This window comes from Toxorhynchites rutilus, chromosome 1 (genome assembly GCF_029784135.1).
Source record: "Toxorhynchites rutilus septentrionalis strain SRP chromosome 1, ASM2978413v1, whole genome shotgun sequence".
In the NCBI taxonomy this organism is placed as follows: Eukaryota; Metazoa; Arthropoda; class Insecta; order Diptera; family Culicidae; genus Toxorhynchites; species Toxorhynchites rutilus.
Window position 1 is genome coordinate 183097823 of NC_073744.1, and position 21811 is coordinate 183119633.

Below are 21811 nucleotides of genomic sequence, written 5' to 3' on the forward strand. Positions count from 1 at the left end.
GGTGAGAAAAGTTCAAATGTTTCTCACAAAGCAAGTTATATAACATATTATTCAATAGAGGCGGCAGACCCCAAGAGTGTAATTTGTCCGACAAAACCTCTATTGAAACAGAATCGAAGGCCCCCTTTATGTCCAAGAATACTGAAGCCATTTGTTTTTTTTTCGGCGTAGGCCATTTGAATTTCTGAAGAAAGCAACGCAAGACAATCATTCGTCCCCTTGCACCTGCGGAACCCATATTGTGTATCTGAAAGTAAGCCAGTCGTTTCAACCCAACGATCAAGGCGAAACAAGATCATTTTCTCCAACAATTTCCGTATACAAGACAGCATTGCTATTGGGGGGTACGAATTGAAGTCGGACGCGGGTTTTCCGGGTTTTTGAATAGCTATAATTCGCACTTGTCTCCAATCATCTGGAACAATATTATGCTCCAGAAACCGATTGAATAAGTTCAACAAGCGATGTTTCGCCACATCAGGGAGGTGTTTCAACAAGTTGAACTTAATTCTATCTGTTCCTGGAGCCGAATTGTTACAAGAAAGGAGAGCAAGAGAGAATTCTACCATCGAAAACTCGGAATCAAGATCGCACCTATCTTGTGGTATAACTCGAACAATTTTTTGCACAGGAGCGGAATCGGGACAAACCTTCCGTGCAAAATTAAAAATCCATCGATGTGAATATTCTTCGCTTTCATTCGATGAAGAGCGATTTCTCATGTTTCGAGCCACTTTCCATAATTTTTTCATTGACGTTTCTCGTGATAAACCTCCCACGAAATTTCGCCAATAAGCACGTTTTTTCCCTTTGATCAAGTTTTTAAATTGATTTTCAAGGTCCAAATACGTTTGAAAATTCTCAATGGTTCCACGTTTCCGAAAAGCTTTAAATGCGTTCGATTTATCCTGATAATGCTTGGAACATTGGCTATCCCACCATGGATAGGGAGGCCTTCGACGAATAGTGGAGCCTGGGATGGGTTTCGTTTGAGCGCGAACCGCGCTGTCATAGATCAAATGAGAAATGAAGTTGATTGAATTGATGGCTAGAGCAATCGCGTCCGCATATTTTTTTCCAGTCAATGTGTCTTGTGAGGTCATATGCCATGTTTATAGATTTAGAAGAATTCGACCCAACGGTGATGGAAATTTTGATTGGCAAGTGATCACTACCGTTGGGGACCGTGACCTTTAGCGAGGGAGAGGTATGGAAGCTGATCACTACCAATTCTGGAAGTTTCTGGTCACTCGCAAGCTTCAGACAACTCATTTAATAACAGTAGAGAACTGAGTTTATAGAATTTTTAAAAATAATTAAAAATAAATAAATTAAATTGAAAGCATTTTACTGTTGCAGTATCAGAACCACAGACACTATTCACAATTTCAGTGGCCTGGCTTGCATTTTTGCCTTTATAAAAGAGGAAGTGTAGAATGAACCAAGTTTTCTCTTTATATATATATATATATATATATATATATTATGATGATTATGATGATTATGATGATGAGGGAAGAAAAATAAACATTTTTGGAATGATTGCTCAATTTAAATAAATTGTATTATAGCCAATTTATGATTAGAACTAAATATAATTCGATTGGCCACAAATAGTATTTTTTTTTGCATTGGTATACGTGTGCTCCAATCTACGATGACCATATGAACTATTTCCACTGGAATGGCAGCGATGGTGATTAGTATGTTGACTTTAAGTTCATCAAGTGTTGCTAGATTAATGGTTTAAGCTTTAGGCTTGACATGATTCAAAACAATATATTCCGATGACTGGCTGGTTGTGATACGCAAGTGACGAATATTTTCAGAAGCATTTTAAATTCGATCCCAGCAGTGCATTAAGCTGTGCCGACCAATTCCCGCTATCGGATGCAATCCTATCCCGTCCGTCCGACTCGTCTCCCGGAGGATTCAAGCTTTATTCCGGATGTGAACTTCTCCACTGTTGCCAGAGGGGGCCATCGAGCATCAAGATCACCATAAATTACCACAATAAACCAATATTGAGTTTACCTCTCTTTCTCCCACCGCTCACTGCATCATTTCTGTCCACCGTTCAGTTGACATATATTTCATGGATAAATGCTCGCTCCCATGTTGCCATTTCTTTTGTTGCCGAAGCTGGCGATTCATGATGGCCGCTGCAGACACGGCGTTCTGCACGAGTTGCATTATAAATCAACACACTCTTTTTTTTTTTCGTCAATGCCATTGTTGCCCCATACATTCAATGAATGTGCGAGGGAAGGGACGATCCCCACAGGATGCTCAGTGCCGCCCTGCAGCGGCCGGTGGCAATGGTGATGAAAATATAAATTAAACAAGTCATCAATAAACCATTTTATGGCCGCGGTTTATGGGACCGGGATTTCCGGGACGAGTGCCGCCGCCATTCGCAACTGCAAACTACAGCCTTGGAGTAGTTTAAAATGGTTGCATTCATTGGTTCATTAAAATTGCTCCACACAATGATTAACATTGTGATGGAACACAGCGCAATACATGAGTAAATATTAACGCGGAACAAACCGACCCTTTTCGAGACCACCACCTGCATCGAAACAATGCATTCGATGCCTCCAGAGAAAATAACGAAATTTTCACAGAACTCCATTAAACCGTGAAATTTTCGACTCAACCCAAGACGCCACTCGATGGGATGCAGTTTCTTCCAAATTAAGAATTCTCGTAAGTTTCTCGCGTGAAGTGGGGACGCACGACGATAATGGCATTGTTGCGCGTGGGTGCAGAAGACCGGGACACTTTCCGGAAACAGTGTGTCACCCGGGCAGACATAAATAAGGCGAGTGCTGCTCGTTTCTCTCGGAAGGAAAAGTGCATCTTCATCGTTTCCTGCTGCTGCTGCTGCTGCAGTTTTTGTTTTGGCCTACGTGTTTTGTTTTTTCTCTCACTTCTGATTCATTTCTTTTTCTGAGCTGCTTCCGGATAGCATTTATTATGGTACCCATCGCCGAACGGAGCGCGTTTTGGAGGAGGCATCCTCGGAACGCGGAACGAGCAAAATAACAAACCCGGCAGCTGGCAGAAATGGCAGCAAAGTGATAAACAATAAACTTAATATATTTGCAATTTTCACATATAAATTGTAGTTTATCTTGGGAAGCTTTTCGCTTCCCATTAACGGGATATCAGTTCGTGACTTTCCGCCTCGGCTGTGGCTGGGTGCGATAAGAAGGACGCGAATGCCGCTCCCGCGGAAGAGTGTATCTCGTCGGGTGCGATTAAATCTAAACAATGTTGTCCCCATTATCGCGAGTGCGGATGTCTTGTGTGTGTGTGCGCCAGAATGAAGAATGCATTCCGTTCCGAAGGGTTGTCGAGTCTGTTTTAGGGCCGCGAAAGTGATTCAGCTGCATGAGAGCACACCCCGAGAGTAGGGATACCAGGATAAGGCTTTGTGTTGATCCAACTGGAGAAGAATTCAGAGATCAGATTAAGCCTTTGTTGGGGGTGTTGTTCACTGTATGTTGATATGCGATGATAGCTGATAGCGAGCCTCAAGTTGAATTAGTGTAGGGTGACCATGAAAAAACGGTTTTTTAGCTCTAACTTTTATATTTCGAATTCTACATCAAAATTGTCTTGATACGACTTTTACAACATTTTTCGATGCAGAACTTGTCAATATCTTATTCCTACTCAAAGTTATTGATGGTTTTTCACGCAAAAACTCATGATTTCAATTTTAATTTACTGAAATACAAAAAAAATAACATGGTTTTGAAAATCTCACATTACGTAGAAAGAAATATGCTCTTCCAAATGCCGCTAATAAATTTTGTTTATGTTTGGCCCAAACAAATGAAGATATTTTTGGTAAGAAATATCTATGACTTTGAGTAGAGTTGAGATATTGCCAAGTTCTGCATCGCAAAATGTTCGTATTAGTAAGCTCTAAAAGTCTTTCGAAGATAGTTTGCATGTAGAATTTGGAATATAGAAGTTAGAGCAAAAACACAGTTTTTTTCTTGATGACCCTAACGCAACTTAGAAAAAAGCGCTGATATAGCGGGATTTCAAGAGATAGAACAAAACATTGTTCTACAAAGGTGACTCAAATATTTGAGGCTACAACATTGTCAAACTATCTTTACCTCTACCTATAAAGAGAAGGAAGTTATATTTTTAATTTCATTGACAATTTCGGTTACCCTACTTTTGACAACACAAAAATGGACGCTCTGTCATATGTAACAACTTTGTCGAAAATAGTTTTTGTCTAGAGAATAACTGTCGAGCTCCAAATGCTAATTCCCACTTAAATACACCTCCTGGACCATTGTACCATTGATACTACATCAGAAAAACCTAAACCGCACTTGATGGTAACATACCTTGAAAGGATGTTCGCTAGTAGCACGGGATAAGTGCTGATTCAACTGCATTCACGATATTTTGGAGAAATATTATTTTTGGTAATTGCTGTTAAGCTGTGCGGACCAATTCCCGCTATCAGATGAGGGGCTTAGAATGAAAGGGGTGTAAGTGGTTTGATCGATTTCTCTACATCGACTCTCTCTTTGGGTCATAACTTAGCTGCAAATACATTCCCAGCTGTATTTGACAATGTGGAAAATAGGTCAGAACCTCATCTATCGGATTCTATTGCAAACTGAAATTGGAAAGTTTTTGCAGTTGAGTTATTAACTAACTAAAAAGTTGATGAAGAGAAAACGATCAAGTCACTTACACCCCTTGCATTCTGAGCCCCTCAGATACAATCAACTATGGTCAACACTATCTAGTGTAACCGCGGATGACTTAACATCATTATTACTCGAAATGTGTTTCTCATTCAAAATATTGAAATCTTTCACTTCCCATGAGTTTAAGAGTACCCATCACAGTTTTCTACCCTATCTGAGTGCTCTCGCTAAGTTATGAAAAGTACATCTCTTCTACATCTCCGTTAGGTTTAGCTGTTGCTCTGCTCCAACGCAAATCTATCGCATTTGTGGGGAGCGCCGAGTTTCCATGAAGTTTGCTTCATTCATATCTATAAGACTTGATTAACGTGAAAGTGAACGACCGGAATCGCAACCTTCTCATTTATTTTTTATATATGTTTATATATATATATATATATATACTAGCTAACCCGGCAAACTTCGTCCCGCCCATTTACTTGATTAATTCTCGAGTAATGCAGAAATTTGTGTTTTATTTGTATGGCAGCCACCCCTAAGAGAGCGGGGAGGGGTATCTAACCACCATAGAAACATTCATTGCACCCTAAAGTTTCCATATGCCTAATTTGGTTTAATTTGCTTGATTAATTCTCGGGTAATGCAAAAATTTGTGTTTCATTTGTACGGCAGCCCCCTCTAAGAGAGGGGGAAGGAGTATCTTAACACCATAGAAACATTTATTGCATCCTAAAACCTCCACATGCCAAATTTGGTTTCATTTGCTTGATTAATTCTCGAGTAATGCAGAAATTTGTGTTTTATTTGTATGGCAGCCCCCCCTTAGAGAGGGGGGAGGGGTCTCAAAATATCAAGGAGGGATATAGATAGATAGATAGATGTTTCTTCTCATTTATATATTTATGTTTCTTCTCTCTTCTTTTCTTCTCTCTTCTTTTCTTTTCTTTTCTTTTCTTTTCTTTTCTTTTCTTTTCTTTTCTTTTCTTTTCTTTTCTTTTCTTTTCTTTTCTTTTCTTTTCTTTTCTTTTCTTTTTTTGGCAGACTTATCTCACTTCTTAACTAGGCGAACCTAGCCAGAATTTTCACCTGCCCCCGGGCTTCTGAATGCCAAAGGGGGACTAGGCTCTGCGGAATGCACGTATCTGCATGCTCGTGCTGTTTTAGTCCTGACCGAGGAATTGTCGGACAATCGCGCAGGTGCTAAGGATGACCGACTTTTGGATGCCGGCCAATTCCTTCTCGATGTTCAACACCTTTAGCGCTTCCAGAAGTGTCTTCGGGATAATTCCAGTTCCAGAGAGAACGACTGGAACAATTCTTGGGACCTCCCTTAGCCCCCACAGTTCCTTGAGCTCCACGGCCAATGGTCGGTACTTGCAGATTTTGCGACCGTGGGTCTCCTCCAGATTCTGGTTCAGTGGAATAGCGACATCGATGATGGTGACTTTGCGGTCGCTCTTGTCGTAAACCATTATATCTGGGCGGTTGTGGTGGATCGAGAGGTCGGTCAGAACAGTGCGATCCCAGTACAGCTTGAAACGGTCATTTTCCAGAACAGGTGCAGGCAGGTACCGGTAGTTTGGTACGTTGTCTTCCAGTAGAGCACATTGGAGCGCCAGTTGTCGATGAACAATACGGGCCACGTTGTTGTGGCGCTCGGTGTAGGCTGCGTTGGCCAAAACGGGACAGCCTCCCATAATGTGCTCTATGTTTTCACCTGGTTGATGGCACATCCGGCAAATGTCATCAACGTCTTGATGCCAGACGTACCGCCTGCAGTTTCTCGTCGGCATTATCCTGTCCTGGATGGCTATCATGTCGGCTTCTACTACTGAAGAGAGTTCACCACGCGTTAGCCACAGATTAGATGCGGCCTTGTCGACGTGTGGCCGGTCCAGTTGATGGGGGTGGGCACCATGCACTGCCTTCTGCTTCCAAGCTGCAATCTTCTCCTCCACTGTCTGCAGATTGCAGTTGAGTTGGTACTCCGCTTGCGCCAAGTGCAGAGCGCTGTATCCTCTGTCGGCGGCGCAGACAGCCCGGTATAGCGCGTTTTGGTTGGCGCGTTCTGCGAAGTACTCGCGCAGTTGTCGTACCTGGGCAACACACAGTGCAGAAATGTCGACGATCCCAAGTCCCCCTTCTTTGCGTGGTAGTGAAACTCTCTCCAGTGCCGATTGAGGATGGTGCATTCCGGCCTCTTTGAATGCTTTCCTCATCCTCCTCTCAAGGTCCTCTAGGTCAGTTTTGCTCCATTTGACTACACCAAAACTGAAGGTCAGCAGGGGAACCGCGAATGTGTTGATCGCGCGTACCTTGTTCCCCGCGTTGAGGAAAGTCCTCAGGCCACAGTTCACTCGACTCAAGAACTTGTCTCGCAGCTCCGTCTTGATGTCGGAGTGGCGAATCCCGGTGAGCTGTCGGAATCCAAGATATTTATAGGATTCGCCACGAACCATGTCTCTTATAAACTCGCCGTCATAGACCTCGTAGCCTCCGGATTCGGTAAGTTGTCCTTTCAGCAGGTGGACACAGCGACACTTGTCGAGGCCGAACTCCATACAGATGTCCCTGCTTATGTCTTCGACAACCCGGATAGCTACACCTAGACGCTGACGTGAATCAGCGTAGACCTTGAGATCGTCCATGTAAAAGGTATGGGTCACTTCTTCGTGGGCGCCGTCGCCATACCTTATTTTATAGCCATGACCGTTTCTATTGAGCGTCCTACTGAGGGGGTTCAGTGCCAGACAAAACCAAAGCGGGCTGAAAGAGTCGCCTTGGAATATCCCCCTCTTTATCTGCAGCGTTCTAGACTGCAACACATTTTCCCCATCACTGAGGTGCAGAGACGTACTCCACTGCCTCATCGCATGCTGCAGGAACCTAACGACGACGGGATCAATTTTGTAGAGCTCCAATACCCGGACGAGAAACGAGTGAGGTATGGAGTCATAAGCCTTCCTGTAATCGATGTAGGCCATACTTAGGTTCCGCTGGTTATATACCGCCTGGCCGACTATGGCTGCGTCGATGATGGCCTGGTCTTTGCAGCCATGCGTATTTTTCCTGCATCCTTTCTGCTCTTCTGCGATGATGTGATGCTGTTCGCAGTGAGCAGAAACTTTGGCGGTAATTATGCTGCTCAGTATTTTGTACAGACTCGATAGGCACGTTATCGGTCTGTACTTTGATGGGTTCAATGTGTTGCTGTCTTTCGGGAGGAGGAAGGTGACGCCACGGGTGGCGAATTCAGGAAGGTTGTGTGGGTCACGTAGCACCTTGTTGAAGCACTCAGCTATCTTTGGATGTGCGACGGTCAGCTTCTTGTGCCAAAAGTTCTGGACACCATCGGGGCCCGGTGCTGCCCAGTTCCTCAGGTACCGCGAGGCTTCGCGGACATCGTTCTCTCGGACGATGATAGCTGGCATCTCTCCAATTTCACCACAACTCTCCTCCTCCCGTCTTAACCACATTTGCCCGTCGCGATGTTGTACTGGGGTCTCCCAAATACCAGCCCAGAAGTTCGTCACATCGCTAATATCTGGCAAACCTTCGCGGTAGTCGGGCTTCTCGTCGCTAATGTGGTCGTAGAACGCTTTCTCGTTATCTCTGAACATCCGATTTTGTTCCTGGCGCTTTGCAGAGTCAGAGTAACGTTTCAGCCGCTTTGTAAGGACGCTCAATTGCTGTACCAGTGTGTCGAGTTTTTCCGTCAGCTGGTGAGCTCCCAGCTGGCGAAGTTCAGTAGGCCGCACGATCACAGCAACTTGGCGACATAATTTCACCGATCTGCTGCCTCTTTTGTACGCCATCAGTCTTCCAATTGCGGCGCGCTTGTTTAGGATCCGTTGCTCCAATCTCCTTCGCCATGGAGGCTCACGCCTTTCACGGAGATGTTGGAGCAGTCCGCCTCTTGGCCTAATACGGTATCCTAAACTTTTGGCGGTGGCCACAGCAGCACAGTAAACTTTCAGTTGCAGCTCCTCCATGTTCTCAGCATCAACCAAGTGCAGCGGAAGAACGTGCTCGTTCATGAGCTTTACTGCACTTGTCAGCCTGCGGGAATGCTGCAACTTCGGGATCCTGGGGCGCGACAAAGGGTCCATGTCGCGGAACTGTGAGATCGCCTCGTCGTAATGGAAGACCAGATCGCGTAGTAGTTGTTGATCTGGCTGTGGATCTTCCGGCTCAGAGGGTTGTTGTACTGTGGCCTCCACTGGTGCTGATTCGCGTGCCCCACTCGCGAATGAATTGCTCAGCCGTACTGAACTTCGTCTCGACACATCGCTTGCTCTGCTTGTTCTGGAGCTTAGTTCTCTCTGCACCTGCTGCTTGATCTCGTCGACTTGCGTTTGGGAGAGCATATTGTTGCGTACAATCGCTCTACGCCTCGCGTTCATCGCGTTTTGGTCAAGCCTCCCGACGAACTCTGGATACGCTTCCTCGAACATTGCGAGTATTCGAGGGTGACCGCTCATATCCGTCTCCAAAGCAGTGCAGATGTAATAGGCGCGGATCACGAATTCGTTCATTTCGTGTGTCCACATGATCCGTCGCCTAGTAGTACCCACAAGTGTGGACGACTGTCGTCTGACAGTCGCAACACGCCTCGTAGGCGCAGCGTTTCGTTGGTGATGTCGATGGCTGCTGTTTCCGTGTGGCGGTAGCTCTTCGGGTTGAACCCGGCTGGTGGCCCGCTCTTGCACATCGCCCTCCAGCCGCTGGCCGCTCGCTCTTACGCCCGTTCCAGGACCAGCTCCAGTTCGGGGACCCTCCTCGGGCGATCGCATTCTGAGTATTCTTCGTGAACGTAGCTCCATTTTCTGGGTGTATCTCCTTTGCCCGGGAGACAGCGGGTTGGCAAGGCCTCCATGACCCGGGAGGCCTTCCCCGGGAGAGATATAGCGCTCTGACTCGCTCGCACCCCCTCACTTAGCCACTTTCGACACCCGTTCTCGGAGCCAAGACCAGGTGTGTGTTTCCAGTTCACGCCCGATCTAAAAATGTCGTCATATGATCTTCGTGGAGGCGTGAGATAGGAACATTTGAGACCAACAGGCAGGCTCCTACCCTATGTTGATCCCCATTTGAGAACCAAAATATTTTTCTTTTCTTTTCTTTTCTTTTCTTTTCTTTTCTTTTCTTTTCTTTTCTTTTCTTTTCTTTTCTTTTCTTTTCTTTTCTTTTCTTTTCTTTTCTTTTCTTTTCTTTTCTTTTCTTTTCTTTTCTTTTCTTTTTCAAACCAGGGGATTGTAATGTAATGTAATGATGCATATCAAATAAATTTTAGAGAATATCCGATTTCGATGGTATACAAATCGCCAAAATCCGTTGACAGCAAAATTAGTTATTAACGTTTACCTTTATAGAGCCCATGGTCGGTCCGTAGAGACTGACACAAAAGTTTCCGTCTTCTGCGTGGCTGTCTCATCGGTAGACTTTTTATTCGGAGAGTGTCATACATAAAGCTAGAAACTGATTGATTCGACTCGCAGGGACCGACGTGGACCAGACAAAGAGTTCATTCACTAAACATGTAGGAGAGAATGAAAGATTGAGATCGATTTTTCGATGTTTGCATCAACTGATCAGAAATATTTATAGGCACCTTCCACAATGCTTTTTTTTGACGTAGAACTACGTCTTTCGGTAAGGGGGCCAAATCAAAAAAGAGGTTTTTATGAAATAAAGTTAACGTTAATAACTATTTTCACTGTGAACGAATTCTCATGATCTGCATACCAATCTCGAATCGGAAATTCTCTAAGATTTGATATGCTATGCATTACAATTCGCTAATCTCTAAACGGTTTAAATTCATGAAAACTGGAAGAACTTCCTTTCTTCCCATACATTTGTTCTGCCGATTTGTGTGCCAACCCTACCCGTTTCGAATTCTTATAACTCGAACATTTCTTAACAGATCGGATAGATGTTTGCATCAATTGATAGGAGATAATTCTATGCGTCTATCATAATTAATAAAATATTATTTTTCATGAATTGAACAATTGAATAACTGTAAAGTGTCAAGCGTTATCTAAACGCCCTAACTACCAAGTTTTGATAATACGGACTTCAAAATTAATGCGCCTGGGGGAATCCAATTTGCAAATACATGCAAGTCGAGGGAATTGTACTCGCTTGTCGTTGTGCAGACCGGAATATGTTTCCCTAAAACGTACGTAAAAGAACGTTCATCCCACGATAATTGTTTAATTGAATTAATCAGTTAATTGATTGAATTAATCAGTTAATTGATTGAATTAATCAGTTATGAGTTATTCCAGTTCATCAGTCGTTCGAATTGCAAATGCAGTGGGCAAACACTGCGACATGTGCACGGACACTGTGGAGTGAGGAAATATTACAATATAAGCAATTTAAGCACTTATTCCCATGATCAAGCTTCAACGCAAAGCATTTGCAGTTACTATTTGCTAAACTTGCACCTACCAGTGATCGGGTTGATAGTGTGTCAAGTTGTGAATGAAATCGTAGTGTGATTTTGTTCGCAACTTTAAATCCAAGATGGAATTCGATGAAATAATAAAACAAAACGTCGGTTTTCATGCCGTCTTTTGTAGAGCGCTTGTGTATTCTGCACATTATTGTTGTTTTCAAACGCTGCCAAATGTAGGATGAATTAAATGTTTAAAATGTTTTGTATATTAAGAATGTGAAATAATGGCGGTGATGGGAAAATATAGAATTAACTTCAAGTAGGCTGACCAAAAGTTCAGTTTTTTAACGGGACAGTACCGTTTTTTCGATCAAAAAATAAGGTACATTTTGGGTAGAATAAAAAATATTAATTCCAATGCCATTTCAAATCATTTGCAAATGTAAATTTATTAAACTTTCAAATTATAAATAATTGAATAATGAAAACACAGACATTCTTTGGGGCGTAGGCTTCATTTTGACATCTTTCACAGGTATCGATACAGTCTATAATTTGTTATGTTAAACATTTACAAAAAAGTGATAGTCAAAACCAAAGATAAAATGTTTGCCTTAGCAAATTCCGTAAAAAAAAACAAGCATTGTTCATTTTTCAGTTTTCGTAGTTGTTTCGACTATTTCGACTGTTTGCTGTTAAATGCTATAAATGGTAAGAATCTACAATAAATGGATGAAAAAAATGATTGTTCATGCTGAAATCTTCATTCAAAATAGTATTGAAGTAGTGCTCGGAATAAGAATCAAGTTTCTACGCATGATTCAAATTCCGAACACTTCATTTTTAAACGTAAATTTATTGAACTTTAATATTATAAATAATTGAAAAATCAAAACCCTGACATTCTTTGGGTTATAGGCTTCATTTGAAAACCAATTACAGGTACAGCCTATAATTTATAATATCAAGCATTTGCAAAAAAAGTGATCAAAGTGATAAAATGTTTGCGTTAGTAAATTCCGTCAAAAACAAGCATCAGGATTTTTTCAGTTTATGTAGATGTTTTATCTGATGTTTTCATGTTGAGTGCTAGAAAGGTAAGAGTCTACTATACACAGATGAACAAATGAGATTAATGCAGAAATCTTCATTAAAATTCTCATTTAAGTAGTTTCGGAATTTGAATCGCATTTGAATCGCAATTTGAACGCATGATTCAAAGTCCGAACAGAATATGTTTGATCACACTATTTTTAGGGAACTACAGCAATAGTTCAAAAATTGGGGCACAAGTACAACCCAGTTCTGGAGCAACAAGATAAAAGGACCATTTGTTAATGTTTGCGAGCTCTTTTCCATCAAAACGTAGGTCGCAGACGCAAACCAACGAGAGTAAAATTGATTTGCTTAGTAAGGTTTTGTGTGGAATGCCGTATGAAGTCGTCAGTGGTTCCCAAATACTTCGGACCTGAACGTTGCCTTATAGAGGGCGCTTGGTGTCATATACGTAACCAAGGCCTCAACCCCCCACCCTCTTAAACTGTCACCTGGCATATGAATATAGCCCCTTTTATGGAACTTAACTTCCAAAGATACGCGGAACATATAATTTGCATTTTTGTTGTTCGGAATTCGAGTCAGTGATATATGTTTAGTTTTTCACCATGAATATTTATTAAAAAAACAATTTTATTGTAGTAAAATGAAAAAAGCTCTATTGCATCCAAAATAAATTAGTGTTTTTTTCTCGATTTCGCGAAAGAATATCATTTCGAGTAACGAGGCACTGTTTAATAGCCAACAAAGCTTAAGTGTTGACTTTTTTCAAAAATTTAAAACTCTTAAAAATTAATTTTTTTGAAAAAAAAAATATTAAACTTGCAGGAAAACTAGATTTCCATATTCCTATCTCCTGTCCAATAAGCTACTGCAACCAAAACATCTCAACATTGAAAAATCATAACTCAAAAACGAAAAAAAAATCACATCTCTGTTTTTAGATATGTCGTGTAAAAAAAACCTCAGCTCTCAAGAAAAAATGATAAAAATATAGCGCCTTCGGCCCCGAAACCATAGAACCTCTAAAGGGCAAATAAAATCAAACAAACATAATACAATGTTTTTGTGAGTATAATATTTGTCCAAAAAAGACTAGCTAATTGGCTTTGATTTGATATATCGATCAAATAAATCGGTCCAGTAATTCAAAAGTTATGATTTTTTTTTTAAATGTATTCTCGCTGTTCGGAATTTCAGACAAATGTGATTAAACATTTTTTAATGTTTCACCATGAATATGTATGCGTAAATCAATCGGCTCAATCGTATCCACAAAAATCAATCTAATTTTGTGAAAAAGTACCATTTTGAGTAATGAGACACTGTTCAACGGCCATCGAAGCTTAAGTGTTCGGAATATGAGACAAAACGGTATTTTTGACGGATTGTATTTCATTTTTTTTTTTTCACAAGATAAATGTATTATTGTACTACACGATCTATTAGGAAACCCGTGGCTCTTTAACCGGAAACTTGATAGTTACCTTTCGAACATTCATTGACGTTGTTGAGGGGGAAAGTTGCTGGAGTTACTTTTGATTTTTTCAGGGATTCAGAGATTCCAGACTAAAGATACGGTGTAATATGAACGAAATAAATGTACTCCAAATTTAAATCACGTTTTTCTCGAAACCATGTTTTGCAAACTGGTGGGAGTTCTACATCCGGTACGGTCCCTCCAATTTTGATGAAAGAGTACGTAGAATTTTTTTTCGATATTTTGGAAAATAAAATTCTAGTGAATGTTTTTGTCTACATTTTTGAAGCAAAAATGCATTTTTTTTTTACAAAAAATGTCGCAATTTCTAGAAAGTTTTTTTACATTTCAAATATGACTTATTTCAAGCTTTTCAACGTAACCTTTCAATGTTAAAGTGAAATTTGAGTGGCTAGCTGCACGCCGGAACAGCTATCGTTTCCGTGAACTTTTCCGAACGCCCCACAAAACAGCACATATGTACGGTGGTGTAAAAATCGTGATTTTTTGAGATTTTGCATGAATTTTTACCAGGAATTGTACATATCGATATTGCAGTAAAATTAAAAAAAGATAGAAGTTGGGTGTCAAAGAACGAATTGTAGAGCGGTTAGAGAGCTTTAATTTAATTGATAGAAACAATCAAGTTTAATATTTTTAGGATAAAATTAATAATAATATATTAAAAATCATTCGCTTTTAAGTTTTCGCTTCCGAAATGCTATTCTAATCCACTAAATTAGATGTTCCTCTAATATATCCTGTACTAAATTTTCTCATCTTTCAAATGAAACCAACAGAATCTTCTTCCGTAGCGTACTTTTTAATGTTGTTTGAAGCAACAGAGTCCGAAACAGAAAAAAAGTTCTATCACACTGTCATTGTTGAAATTCGGACATATGCGTAGAAGGATTTTTTTTTCATCAAATGAGCCCAACTTTCTAGATTGTGATATTCTGAGAAAATATTCTCTAGTAACTGTTTGGCCTCTTTCAACAAAAAGACCTCCTACGAAATTGATACACGCGTCTTTTGAGACCCTGTCATTGCGTTTATTGAGCATTTGTTTTGACCAATTGTATTTTTGAACGCGTATTTTCAAATATTTTGTCAGATTATGTGGCATCCAACGGAAACGAAAAATTTTTCTCGGTTAACACGTTCTGCGTCAACTTCTTTTTGCCTGACTTGTCGTTCAGATCATTTTGTATTCCAACTGAACATTGATATATTATCACACAATAGTTGGGAACACTTCCATAGAGTCGGATCATTTGGACGACTCCAATTATGGTTCTGTCCTTAGTTTGTCCTTATTGAGGGCCTACGTTGCATACCATAATCGATTTGAATTACAGTTTCATGACGTAGTGAACTTCGTAGTTTAGAAGCGCCTGTTATAGAAAAAAAACGGACCACTAAAACCCAAAATTTAATCACTGAAACGTTTATAGACCTCGTACAAGGTACAGTTAGGCAAAGATTTGGTGATTAAAATATTCAAATTATTCCCGAAACGACCACTAGCTGTGAAACGAGTAGCGATTCTGGTCCAATTTTGATTCGAACCAATCATTCCGACGGAGAAATTGATTATCCACCAGTCCAAAGTGACGCACGACACGTTGATAAACTCGCGATGTGTACCGACCCCCGGCACACACAGACTCCAACCCCATTGATAAATATTTCAGTGTGTCATCTAGAAAGTATCAGTTTCGATTAGCTTGCGGCACTTTGTGCCGTTCCGTTCTGCACCCCGGGAGCTAATTATTCCCCACCTCCTGGGATGGGACGGGTGGCGAAACTAATTTTTGTAGCGCTTCGAGCCTTTGAGTTTTTTTTTTATTTGGTGCCACACAACACCCACAGAATGTCGCGCGGCTGCGAATGCCTCATAAATCAGCAACTGCCGCTGATGGAGAAATTATGACAAAATCGAACCAAAACAATGCACCTTGCACTCATTAGAACCCCCGAGGGGGTGGGGGTTGGGTTGCTCTGCAGTAGAAAGTATCACACCGAGATCAAAATGCATAATGTGAACACATTTGCATTGGAGAACTATTTCGCGTTTTTGCGGCAGCAGCTGCTTCGGTATGTGAATGCGAAGTTGAATGCGTTGCTGGCGAAAGTCACCCCGCCAATGCGGCCGATGTTATTTTGCAACTTTTCAGCTCCCAGGCGTGCACATATTTATGCTAATGTTGCGCGTTTTCATGGGTCCCAAACTCTGCTGGCCACGTTAGATCACGTTGGGTGGTTTGGGGGAACGGTGGGTGTTGCGAGAGATGAAAACACGTTCCACAGATTAGCACAAGTAGAGGCGCGGCTTTGTACTTGCTTTGATTTATCGGTTCGCGGATTCCGTGTTTTCAGCGTATTTTAGTTCCTCGGAAAAAAAATCTACAAACTAAATATGATTCTGGGTTTTTGAAAGTAGAACTACAGTATAACTATAGGGTGTTGAATGATTTAAAAAAACATAGAATCAATGAAAAATGTCATGTATTATCTATACGAAAATATCACATTTTGATGGATCCATTAACCATTTATGCTAATCACATTGTGGGAATGCGCTTTCAAGCTGTGCCCTTGCACCGGGCGTGAGTATAAAAGCAATTTTATTATGGATTTCCATTCTAGTCTCGCTGCAGCCAGAGAGCAGCCAACGGCTTTCTTAAATAACATCCGAGGTGATAAATATGCGAACTGAATGAGATAATTGTGTAGTCCTACGTTAACAATGCGGTCTTTTCTTGGTATTACCGTCTATATCGCTTGGACTGAAAAACTTGATGAATTTTTTCTTGCTTTTAATCATCTTTCACTGAATAATCAACATTCCCTCTCACATTGATTTCACCCATTCCGCCGTTTTGAATACTCGCACCATCATCGGATTGGTATACAGCATGAAAAAAAAACAATCACTCTGAGTTAAAATTGCTGTCCGTCGACTTATCCTTATCCTCGCAACGACGCAGTGCGATGTTTCTCCACAAAGCCACACCGGATTACTCCGGTTGGTGCACTGGAAGAATAATATAGAAACATAAACCGCCATAATCCTGCATGCTACAGAAACAGGCGCACCCCCTCCCCCTCCCTCTCTTCGTTACATAGCTAGCTCATCTCTCCGACAGAAGCAGATCACAAAAATGAATAAAATTGCTCCGCTCTAATTATACCTTACTGATTGTTTCCCCACTCTATCTCTCGTCTTCTTCACAGGTAAGCTCCCCCGAGATCTGGTCTGAAGATAGCTACCGTCGAGTCCACCCCTGCTCGCGACAGACGACAGCATCCCCGACCCTATTGTTCCTACCGGGTGGACAAACAAACGCAAGCAAGCGAAGGAAGAACCGGAAGAACACAACAAACTCCGAGATTACAGGGAGACAACAAAAGGGTGGAACTTTGAGAAAATAACAATTAAGTGCGCATCATCGAACGTAGGGGCTTTTTTATCCTTGCCTGGTCGAACCGTATAGATAAGGAAACAAGGGGAAAAAATAAGGGATTTCTCCTTCCGCAACTGCACTACACTCTACTAAACGATCCTAGATAATAACACAACAAATTTAAAGGTTTCAGTGAAATGAGGTTAGAAGTTCAACGTCAAAGGAAAGAAAGTAAAGAAAGTAAACTTAATGTTCGCCGTAGTTTCGCGTAGATCTTTTACAATTCGTGCGTATGTTGGTGTGTGTTCCGTTTTGTGTTTACCGATTGAATGCTGCTAGGTTCTTTCGCTTTTACTTCTACTACTACCATGGCATCATCTAGTACTTCCCCGGCGAATCAGGTCGGCAATCCCAACCGTTCGTCGTTTGGGTAGCGAGTAAGCGAGCCGTTTCGTAGGGCTTTCGGGCGGTTTCTGTTGTGCGGTGCGTCGAGATATACAGTTCCGCCGCGTAGTTTGGTTATTTCGAATGGCACCACTGCAAAGCCGGCGTCTGTATCACCATCCGGAGACGACGACGACGACGACGAACGGAGCTTTAAACGCTGCTACTGCAGCCGACACAACTGCCGCTAGCGTTCGCTGCATCAACGGGCGAGATCAGAAGGACCGTGATCTGCAGCAGCAACTACAGCGGTAACCCTAGCAGCAATGAAACTAATGAACCCGCTGAGGGCTACCATCCTAGCCCTCATCATGTCACTCGCCGAGTCGGCCGGAGGTAAGCTTTCCGAACCATTCCGCGCGGAATTTTGATTAATTTTGCGTGTCCCTCGGTTGTTGAATCGATAGCGTTCATTAATAATCGAATTTTATATTTATAGCGTCACTGAAACATGATACAACAATGAAACGAAAATATTAACCAATTATTTGAGATCAGAATAAATTACTTATAGGGATAACAATACAGTATTTAACACTATTTTTCCAGCAATATTTAAGATTCAGACTCTCAAACGATATAAAGTGTATACCACCCTATATTGCTGACTATTTTGAAACACTCCACTATACCAATTGGCTAGTAATTTTCGATCATCCTAATTACGTAGGTACGTAGAAAGTACCTACTAGAAAAATTGGTACACACATGTCAAGTCGAACCACGATTTTTCAGTCCAACATCGGCTCAAAATCAAACCAACAAGAGAGATTTGCCGGTTCAATATTGGTTCACCGAGCAAATCATTTTCAAAATTCAAAATTGATCTAAATACTTACCTCCATGTTGTTTCATTTCAATAGATAAAATAACCTCACAAGTATTAGATCAGTCGTACTCAATCTTTTTATCATAGGGGCCACAAACACATTATGATCATAGTGCCGCTGGGTAGCACAAAAAAGTTGTCCATGACACGACTGTATTGTTAACGTAGGATTTCTAAATTTTTCAATTCGTAGCACTGACTGTTGCGACAGCCGAGCCCGATCGGTATAAAGGATTTCCTTGTATTCTCTGAACTATATGCGGAAAAAGATAAATTTGAATTTTGTAAAGTCTATTTATTTTTCGATTTATTTGCATTTTTAGAGATAAAATAGTAATTCGTCACTTGTGTGAATCTAAAAGTATTCTAAAATATGGTCCGGATACTAAATAAGTTACAAGGCAAGGTTGCCACTTTTGTACATATCAATTGGATTTTGAAATGCGAAAGTTGATTTCGAACGAGTTGAAAAATCCAATCGAATTTCAAATTTTGAAAAAGGGTGATAATCCGGCTTCTCGTGATTAACCGTGAATATGGCCTGCAGTATATAATAAGTTTGATTATTTTAATAATTTGAACCAGCTTGGGGCCTGATAATCTGATGCAGAGCGAATTGCTTAACAAAATCGAATGGATTATTTTGAGTGTTTTTTTTTTTCTATTCTACTTTCCGAAACACGGAATGGCGAAGCGACAGTAATCCTGTTTGTTATTAAAGGGTGTGTCACATCAAATTGCATCACGGAAAAAACGCTGTAGAAATTTAATTTTTAGGAATTATATCTTCAGCTTTGGTTTTATAATCAGATAAGAGTGTATAGATCACGTTGGCCATGCTTCACTGTCAATTTTTCGTAAATTTGGAAAAATGTCGTCGAACGAAAAAGAGCGTCGTGAATTAATCTTGTACACTCATTTCGAGAATCCGGAGTTGTCACATCGGGACATCGGTAAGATGCTGGGAATCGTCCAATCCACGGTAAGCAGAGTACTAAAACGATACTTCGAGAACCTAACCATCGACCGGAAGGTGAAGAACGACAAAAATGGATGCTCCGCCAGTGAAAAAGATCACAAGCGCGTAGTTAAGCAGTTTAGACGTGATCCGAGAAGTTCGGTCCGGGATGTCGCCAATAAGCTGAATTTGTCAAGTTCATTCGTCCAGCGGACCAAGCAGCGGGAGGGCCTGCGTACATACAAGGTTCAGAAGGCTCCTAACCGCGACGAAAGGCAAAACATGGTGGGGAAGACGCGAGCCCGGAAGCTGTACACCGAAATGCTGACGAAGCCGCATTGCCTGGTAATGGACGACGAAACCTACGTCAAAGCGGACTTTCGTCCGCTGCCGGGCCTGTTGTTCTTCTCCGCAGAGGACAAATTCAGCGTTCCGGAGGAGATTCGCAAGCAGAAACTATCCAAGTTTGCCAAAAAGTACATGGTGTGGCAAGCGATCTGCTCTTGCGGAAAGCGGAGCGCCCCCTTCGTGATGACCGGCACGGTAAACGGGCAGGTTTACCTTAAGGAGTGCCTACAGAAGCGCTTAATACCACTATTGAAGCAGCACGAGGGCCCGACCATCTTCTGGCCGGATCTCGCTTCGTGCCACTATTCAAAGGACGTGTTGGAGTGGTACGAAGCCAACGGGGTCACCTTCGTGCCAAAGGAAATGAAACCGCCCAACGCGCCGGAGCTTCGCCCAATAGAGAAATATTGGGCGGTTATGAAGCAGGCCCTCCGGAAGAACCCAAAAGTTGTCAAATCGGAGGCGGACTTCAAGAGAAAATGGATTTCTGTTCAAAAAAAAACCACAACCTGACGTTGTACAGAACCTTATGGATGGGGTAAAGAGGAAGGTGCGAGCATACGGGCTTGGGCTCGAAGTATGAATAAAAAGAAAATGCCAAAAGTTGTTTAATAGTTTTTATTTTACTGTCTAAAATTTTCAAAAGGATCGGTCTACTGGGCGAATTTCTACAGCATTTTTTCCGTGATGCAATTTGATGTGACACACCCTTTAGTTCCTATCGCACGTGAGCCTTTCACATTTTCCATAGGACATCCATGATGGACAATGGATAAGCTACATAAGACATTATATTCAAATGTCTGAATACTTCCAATGCCGTCCAAATCATCGATAATATGTTTTATGTATCTGTGCTCCCGTGGCCGAGTGGTTAGCGTCATAACTAACATGCCGGGTGTTCGGGTTCGATTCCCGTTCTGGTCGGGGGAATTTTTCGTCAAAGAAATTTCCTCCGACTTGCACTGTGATCACGCGTATTCTAGAGCTTGCCACTCAGAATGCATTCAAGGCGTGTTATTTGGCATAGAAATCTCAACTAAGTACTAATAAAAATGACGCAAGTAATACTACGTTGAGACGGCGAAGTTCCTCTAGGAACGTTAGTACCATTGAAGAAGAAGAAGAAGAAGAATGTATTAAGGCTCTTGAAGCCCAATTCCTGAGTGCATCGCTAGGATCAACTGGTTGTATACAGAACCGATGTCGTATGGTTAAACGGTAAACGGAAGCTTCCTTTCACCAAAACTACCGGAGCGGATTGAAATTTAAATGCGACAAGATATAATTACATTACCGGCATACACTTTCCTCAGAATGATGCACTCAGCCGATGCATGCGATTATGACAGGATTAAACGCAACAATTACAACACACATTTTGAGTACTCTTGATCCAAAAACCTGTTCAAAATGCTCCCCGCTATCTACTACATACCGTCGCAGTCCTGCGCGCCGATGATTTGCAACATACGAATCAACAATCAACCCATTGTCGGAAGCGAACACAGTTATTAACGCTAAATCACACCATCTTGTCCACGCATCCAAAACGCACATGTCCGAAATGGGCTGCAAATGTGATCCCAAGCCCCACTTCTCCGCAAACGTCTCGCTCCTCCTCCTCCCCCGAACGAATGACCACAGGATTTGTCAAGTCATGCATGCGCTTAGCTACATGCAAACCGCCTCCCCTGTGTGCGTGTGTGCGTGCAATGTCCTGCTGATATGGCACATTGATGAGCTTAACGCATCCGCGCCTGCAGCTCGACGGGTCGTGGATGGTTTGCCGTTGAATAACATTGACAAAGTGACCGATAAATGTGTTTTCGACCCCCGACCCCTCGTGGCGGAGGTAATTTCTCAATCTCGGAGTCGAACGGATTCCTGGCATTGTGAAGTGGGCGTGGGTGGTGGCGGTCCGTTAATCTCGTCATCTTATGATGAGTGCAATCGTTAACAAGGCTTGGGTGGAGTTAATAGCGTCCCTTCATGACTTCCAAGCTAATGTTGGTGTACAATGTAAACGAGTTGTTATTCTGGTCGCCCTCCAGACAATTTCCATTTCACGTGACCGACTGACACGTTTTTCATCGAGACGTTGATTTCCCCACAAATAACAATGAACGTCAGAGCTCTCTCGGTTTCACAAGATATCAACTATACGTGCCATAAATTAACAATCCCATCGTTGG

The 21811-nt window shown here is 41.9% G+C and overlaps 1 protein-coding gene across 15 annotated transcripts in view; it reads left to right on the forward strand.

The window, feature by feature from the left end:
* Window positions 1-21811, forward strand: part of LOC129768776 (disintegrin and metalloproteinase domain-containing protein 11) — a 912619-nt gene that overhangs the window by 195902 nt on the left and 694906 nt on the right. For all 15 annotated transcript variants that reach the window (XM_055770661.1, XM_055770645.1, XM_055770693.1 and 12 more), the window contains exon 2: window positions 16868-17817. In XM_055770661.1, the coding sequence (XP_055626636.1) occupies window positions 17748-17817 (70 nt within the window). In that variant the 5' untranslated portion in view covers window positions 16868-17747. The remainder of the gene's footprint in view (window positions 1-16867; window positions 17818-21811) is intronic.